Below are 7,949 nucleotides of genomic sequence, written 5' to 3'. Positions count from 1 at the left end.
ACAGGTCCAGTTCTTGGTGGTATAAGCGTGGGACGGAATCTGAACCACAGTCTCTATCAAGCATATTTTGTTTAGGTATTCTCAGCTGTTCCTCCGTCACTTTTGTCAGGCAGAAATAAAGGGTATCAATTTTATGAAGTATTTCTTTCTGGACTTCTTGCGGGAGAACGCTATAAGAGTGGAGTAAGTTATTATCAAAGCTATCGAGGTCGATTCCCTGATTCTCCGCATACCTGGGCCCAAGGAAGTCCAACCTTTGAGGGTCCTTGGTAACCAGCCCAGTAGGATGTTTGGAGATGTCCTCCGCAGAGTTTATATCAATTAGAACATGTTGATCAATCTCATGTTGAGTTTTTGGCAAATTTACAATATGGGGGATAAGTGGAATTGGAGGTGCTTCATTCTTAAAGTACCTTGAGATTCTTATACCACTCATCTCCAGGTGTTCTCTACATTTGTACACTAGTTTTGCCAGTCTCCCCTCGTAGAATGAGACCACCGCTCTGGCAAGGAATCCGTTGAAGTATAGATATTCCACTTGGGCCAAATCAGTAGGGTTATTAAGTATACCCGGCATATAGATCTTTAAAAGGTTCAATAGATGGGCTTTACGCTCTTCTTGTGACAGGAGTCTTGGGGGTTTAGGATAATTTGATAAAACGAGTTTGTTTCAGTACAGCACCAGATTCCAGTTTTTATTTGTTAGGTTTGTCTGATTTCTCTTCTTAGAAGGATTGGTTTCATCTACAGATAGAATGTAAGACCATGGATCTTGGATCAAAATGTCTTGCTTGGAGTTAGGTGTTGGGGTAGGTGTTAAGAGTCCCAAGCAATCCATCGCAGCGTCAGGGCAAGGTTTTATAGAATGTTCTTGCTTAGAAGATTTCCTGGTTAGAAGTTTCTCAGTGTTCCCACTGTTCTCGGTTATTGGGATACTCTTGAGAAGGTTAAAAAGCTTTTTAAAATCCATTTTTTTGTAACACACTGCCTTAAAATTTTTAACATTTCTGCTCTTTTTTACCCTTATGGGCCTCCTTTTCAAGGCAGTAGCCCTACAAGATCTCTTGGCCTTCCTTGGTGGTCTGTTTTTGCAGGTGATAGGAAGGAAGTTGTTATTACTTTCCAATTCTACAGTCACCCTGCTGGATTCCCTACAGAGAGTTTTGCAAGTGTCCATCATTATAGTGAGGATTTTTGTACAGGTGGCCAGATGAGATTTTATATTTTCGATATCCTCAGTTAAAAGCACAAGCCATTTGATAACTGATAAATCCTCATCCTCATTTGTCTCAAGTTGGAAGCAGGAGTCTCTTGATGTTTTAGGGTTTCCCAAAGACATCTCTGCAATTTGTTTTAACATTAGTTCTTCCACTTCTCGGACTCGGGATGGTTCAGGAGAAGCTTGGGATTTAAGTCTCTGTTTGGGGAGTACTTCGGTGACTGTACCAGTTGTGTTTGGATTTACTTTGGGCTTTATTGGCCCTTTGTTGTGGCATTCTTCTACACAATCCTCTCTCTGCACAGCCGGCCCTTCAGTGCAGGAGGGAGAAGTTTCAGTTTCCTGCTGAATCTCACTCGACTTGACTTTACCCCTATTCTTAAAGGGCCGAGTGCTTTTTGTTTGAGCTCCCTTTAGGGTAGCTCTTTTAGAGAGAGGTCTTAGATCACTCCGATAAAAGCCTGGTGTTCTGCAGCCACTCCTGGTCGTCACCATTATTTATCTTGTGAAGGTCAAGTTGGTAAAAATCTCACCTCGGTTCATTAGCTCCGTCGGGTGTTGCAGGAGGGTTCTCCGCGGGACTGCTTCCAAGGTAGGCAGGTAATTGAGACCAATTTGCTGAGCTCCTTTGCCGTGGTGTTGGAGGCCGCGGCGGCGTCAGCAGCGCCTTTCTGGCCGTGTCGCCCTCCTAGCTCAGTGGGAAGCGTCCGAGATAACAAGGAGGTAAAACCATGAAATGATAAAATAGGGCATTAAAACAATAAAGTAAAACAATAAAAGGATCATAAAACTATAAAATGGTGAGAGCAGCTGCCTCACCCTGCCTCACAGATCGGTGGCCATCTTGGAATCCCTGCTGTGCTGGGAATAAACAGTCGTTGCAAGAAAAATCCACTGATATTGCAGGTCTATTGAAAGTGTAAGTGACAAAATGTGAGTATAGTTATTTGGACATTATATCTATGGATGATATACAACACACCTTCTACACAAACTACTTTGCAAGTTAATAGACATGAATAACTTAGGTTCATTAATTTCTATGAGTCTACTCTGAGTAAGACCTATTTGGGTACAATCATATTCTCTGCTTTCCACACTTTCCTTTAGCTCATTTATGGCCCTGCTCCAGTGATGAATGATAAAACGCCAGGCATCCCATTCTACCAGATGGTGCCCAGAGAAGACAGTCAGTTTGCAGGGATTCTTTCTTTGCTTCTGCATTTCAGGTGGACATGGATTGGGCTCCTAACTATGGATAATGACAATGGAGAAAGATTTGTGCAAAATGTGTCTCCGCCATTTTCTCAGAGTGGTATCTGCTTTGCCTTCATTGAAAGAACCCAAACGTTTACTGTTGTCACTGAAATTAATGAGATGTTTAACAAGGGGGGTAAAATACATGACAAAATCATAGATAGTAAAGCCCATGTAGTGGTGGCATATGGAGAATCTTATGGGATTGTGTTGTTGAGATGGTTTCCATATCTGTCAGAACAAGAACATATAAGGAAGAAGTCAAAAGGTATAGTGTGGATAATAACAGCCCAGGGGGAGTTCACTTCAATGGTCTATCAGAGGACTTGGGATACAGAAATGTTCCATGGATCTCTCTCATTTACAATTCACTCCAATGATCTACCAGGATTTCAAGAATTTGTTAGAAACAGAAACCCATCCAGCACCACAGGAGATGGTTTTATCAAGGACTTCTGGCAACAGGCTTTTGGTTGTGTATTCCCAAATACAGATGTCAGCAAGATAGATGGGGACATTTGCACTGGGGAGGAGAAGCTGGAGAGTCTTTCTGAGTCTTTTTTTGAAATGAGCACGACCTCTCACAGCTACAGTATCTACAATGCTGTCTATGTTATGGCCCATGCTTTACATGCTATGTCCTCATCTAGACTCAAGCACAGTGCCATGCAGAACAGAGCCATTCAGAAATTTCAGGATCACCAACACTGGAAGGTAATGAATGTGAGAGAAGGGGAGAAGATTCATGCAGTGTGTATTTTATAGCAAACCAATTCACACCTCCTGAAATGAAACTTTCTCTTTCATCTTCCTTCATCCCTTAAAAAGAGAAAACACTGGTCGGGTGGCTGGATTTAAACTAAATAAACAGAAAACTAAGGTTTTGGGGAAAAACTTGACTGATACAGAGTCAGAACGGTTTCAGAATGAGACGGAACTTAATGTGGTTAAAAAAGTAAAATACCTAGGGGTAAACATAACAGCAAAAAATCTAAGTCTATTTAAGGACAATTATGAAAAATGCTGGACAGAAATTAAGAGAGACTTAGATAGTTGGTCAAAATTGAAACTTTCTTTGTTAGGCCGAATTGCTGCTATCAAGATGAATGTATTGCCAAGGATGTTGTTTTTATTTCAAACACTTCAGGTCTTGGACAAAACGGGGTGCTTTCAGAAGTGGCAGAGAGACATTTCTAAGTTTGTCTGGCAGGGCAAAAAGCCCAGAATTAAGTTTAAGATATTAACTGATGCAAAACAAAGAGGGGGCTTTGCCCTGCCAGACTTAAAGTTGTATTATGAAGCCGCAGCGTTCTGCTGGCTAAAAGACTGGCTACTTCTTGAGGACACTGATGTGCTAGATCTGGAAGGGTTTAACAATGCTTTTGGATGGCATGCATATTTATGGTATGACAAGGTTAAAGCAAATAAGGCCTTTAAGAACCATATTGTCAGAAAATCATTGTTTAATGTCTGGATAAAATATAAAGACTTGCTGGAAAATAAGACACCAAGGTGGCTTTCACCTTTGGAAGCCAAGGCCCGAAAAAGACCCAATATGGAGGCTAAATGGCCAAAATATTGGGAAATACTAGAAAAGGATGGAGACAATTGGAAATTGCAGAGTTTGGAGAAAATGAAAGACAAAGTGCGAGATTGGTTACATTACGCTCAGATTAAAGAAGTTTTTAAAAATGATAAAAAACTAGGGTTCCAGGTGGAGAAATCGAAATTAGAAACAGAATTGTTAGAACCAAAGATTAAGGTACTTTCAAGGATGTATAACTTGCTGTTGAAATGGAATACACAAGATGAAACGGTTAAATCGGCTATGATAAGGTGGGCACAGGACATTGGGCATAATATCATGTTTGAAGACTGGGAGAGGTTGTGGAACAATGGATTGAAATTTACTGCATGTAACGCTCTGAAAGAAAATGTAATGAAAATGATTTATAGATGGTATATGACCCCAGTCAAACTTGCCAAAATTTACCACCTGTCTGATAATAAGTGTTGGAAATGCAAAGAGTGTGAGGGAACGTTTTTCCACCTCTGGTGGACTTGCCCTAAAGTGAAGGCGTTCTGGGAAATGATTTATAATGAACTGAAAAAGGTATTTAAATATACCTTCACTAAGAAACCAGAGGCCTTCCTTTTGGGTATTGTCGGCCAAGGGGTGGCAAAGAAGGACCAGACATTTTTTATGTATGCAACAACAGCAGCAAGGATACTTCTCGCAAAACATTGGAAAACTCAAGATCTACCCACACTGGAAGAATGGCAGATACAACTGATAGACTACATGGAACTGGCTGAAATGACCGGCAGAATCCGTGACCTGGGAGAAGAGAGGATTGAGGAGGACTGGAAGAAATTTAAGAACTATTTACAAAAGTATTGTAATTTGAGTGAATGCTAAACAAGACGCTAGATCAAAATAACTGAGCACCACTAAATTTAGAAGTTTTTAAGAAAATAAGTAAGATTGTGAAACTTAGCTCCTTTTGAGAATTATAAGACTATGAAATATAAGGGATATAAGAATTTTAAATAAGATGATAAATTGCTGACAAAACGTTATAACGATGAAAATGGGAGCGGGAGATGTGAGGAAGTCTAAAGAAAATGTGAAAATATGTTAAGATCAATGTTACATTGTTTATCATGTTTATTTTTATTGTAAAACTTAATAAATTGCTTTAAAAAAAAAAAAGAAAAAAAAAGAGAAAACACTGACAGAATATTTTTGCCACTTTACCTCCTTATTTCCTGACCCTAACACTACAGCATATTCTAATTATATTTTTTTTCCACTTTAATTCAGCTCCACGAGTTTTTGAAAAAGGTTTCATTTAACAATAGTGCTGGGGAGAGAGTCTCCTTTGACCAGAATGGGGAGTTTGCAGCTGGCTTTGATATCGATAACTGGATTTTCCTAAAAAATGAATCCTTTCATAGAATAAAAGTTGGGAGAACTGATCCCCTGGCTTCTCCAAACCAAGTGTTCACCATCAATGAGAATGTCATAACATGGCACAAGGGATTTAACCAGGTAGAGATAGTTTAGAAAATATTCTGCTCCTATAAAATCATATTTTTTTGTGATTGTTACATAACATATGCAAAGTCTCCTGGATTTTACTGGTTCCTCAATAATTATCTTCAAGAGCATCATTAATCTCTTTCATTTACACATTAGGCACAGCCTCTTTCTGTCTGTACTGAGAGCTGCCGTCCTGGTTATAGCAAAAAAGTGAAGGAGGGGGAGCCATCTTGCTGCTACGATTGTATCCCATGTCCAGGAGGGAAGATTTCAGATCAAATTGGTAAGGCATATAATGTAATTGAACTTTTTCAACATCAGAACAGTAGCTAAAGAAACACCATTAATAAATTTTAAATAATTATCTCAACGGGGCTGAGTTTATTTTCCTTAAATGGGTTGTCAGTTTTGGCTTCTTTTTTAAACGTCAGTGGATTAAGAGATTTATATATATATATATAAAAATGGCTATAATCTCTTAATGCCTTTGTAAATCAAACATTTACTTCAGCTTAGCCTTGAATATTATTCAACCAGTAAACAAACACACACACACAAATGCTTAATACCAGTGTTAAGGCTATATTATATTACCTCAAGCTCCACAATGTTGGGAAATTGGAAGCTATGTCTGTAGCTGCAAGCGATGTGCCCCATGGATAATGATATTGTGCACTACCACAAATTCTGCTTGTTTACTAAGTAGTTCTCTTCACTGTATGGCATGCTGTTCCTTAGTCTTATTTAGTTATAGTAATATACATCAGCTAAGCCTTGAATATCATTCAACCAGTAAACACACACACACACACACACACACACACCCAAATGCTCAATTATGAAAACACTTTCTGCTTTCAAAATACCTCCCGGCTTAATACCAGAGTTAAGGCTATATTATATTACCTCAAGCTCCACAGTGTTGGGAAACCGGAAGCTGTGTCTGTAGCCGTAAGGGATGTGCTGCATGGATAATGATATTGTGCACTACCACAAATTCTGCTTGTTTACTAGTTATCCTCACTGTATGGCATGCTGTTCCTTAGTCTTTCAGGTTCAAGGGAAGGTTGGAAGGGGGGCGGGAATCATTGGACCAGCAAAGGTGCATAGGACATGGGCATAAATCAACATACACAAAGATTAATCTAACAAGGCTCAGATGCTTTATTCCTGGACTGTGATGACAAAGCATCTTTGCTCATACAAATCTAATCACAAGGAGAATAACATTTATTTCATGTTGGGGAACTTTCTGGCCATATTTTCTACATAAAAACACCATTGTGTTGTTTTTTTTTCCAGATATGAGTGATTGCCATAAATGCACAGATGAAAAATATGCAAACAAAAAGCAGGATTTTTGTATTCCTAAGAATCTCAGCTTTCTGTCTTATGAAGAACCTTTGAGTCTCTGCTTAACTTCTTTAGCTCTTTCATTTTCTATGATGACAGCTTTAGTGCTAGGAATATTTATGAAGCACCACAACACTCCCATTGTCAAAGCTAACAACCGGGACCTCACCTATACTCTCCTCATCTCCCTGTTCCTCTGCTTCCTTTGTGCATTTTTATTTATTGGACAACCCAAGAGGGTAATGTGTTTCCTTCGACAAACTACTTTCAGCATCATTTTCTCAGTGGCTGTTTCTTGTGTGCTGGCAAAAACCACCACAGTGGTTCTGGCTTTCATGGCCACCAAACCGGGATCCAAAATGAGGAAGTGGGTGGGGAAGAGTTTGGCCAACTCCATTGTTCTTTCCTGCTCCCTCATCCAAGCACTTATTTGTACTGTTTGGCTTGCAACCTCTCCCCCATTCCCAGATGTTGACACGCACTCTTTGACTTCAGAAATTGTGTTAGAATGCAATGAGGGGTGTGTGATTATGTTCTACTGTGTTCTTGGCTACATGGGCTTCCTGGCAACTGTCAGTTTCTCTGTGGCTTTCCTATCCAGAAAGTTACCTGACAGTTTCAATGAAGCCAAGTTCATCACTTTCAGCATGTTGGTCTTTTGCAGTGTTTGGTTATCATTTATTCCTTCCTACCTGAGCACAAAGGGAAAACACATGGTTGCAGTGGAGATCTTCTCTATTTTAGCCTCCAGTGCTGGACTGCTGGGTTGCATCTTTGCACCCAAATGTTATATTATTATGCTAAGGCCTGAATTGAACAGCAAGAAACATCTAATAAGTAAAAAGGATTGAACAATATGTCCACATCCTCTATTGCAATGTGGAATCTAGCAAAGTATGTGTAGTGTGAATGCATCAGAATGTTTGCCTCCATTTAGCTGCCCTGGAAGAAAACTTACTCAAAATATTCCAACACAAATTTGACTTCCTAAATTGTATATTCCTTGCCTTAATGATTATGGTTACCAGATTAATATCAATGAATCCTTAGGATAAATTTTTGCAATCCCTGCTCACT

At 39.5% G+C, this 7,949-nt stretch overlaps 1 protein-coding gene across 1 annotated transcript; it reads left to right on the top strand.

Moving 5' to 3' along the window:
- Window positions 1–2,473: 2,473 nt before the first annotated feature.
- LOC308461876 (vomeronasal type-2 receptor 26-like) lies at window positions 2,474–7,723 on the top strand (the record flags this gene model as incomplete). Its single annotated transcript, XM_080979044.1, has 4 exons — window positions 2,474–2,953; window positions 5,301–5,528; window positions 5,676–5,802; window positions 6,822–7,723. 4 exons carry the CDS (start codon window positions 2,474–2,476, stop codon window positions 7,721–7,723), a joined length of 1,737 nt encoding a protein of 578 aa, XP_080835170.1.
- Between the last annotated feature and the right edge of the window lie 226 nt (window positions 7,724–7,949).

Source organism: Podarcis pityusensis (assembly GCF_964106645.2).
Source record: "Podarcis pityusensis genome assembly, chromosome: 13".
NCBI lineage: Eukaryota > Metazoa > Chordata > Lepidosauria > Squamata > Lacertidae > Podarcis > Podarcis pityusensis.
Note: the sequence above shows the minus strand (reverse complement) of the source record. Positions and strands in the feature narration are given on the sequence as shown.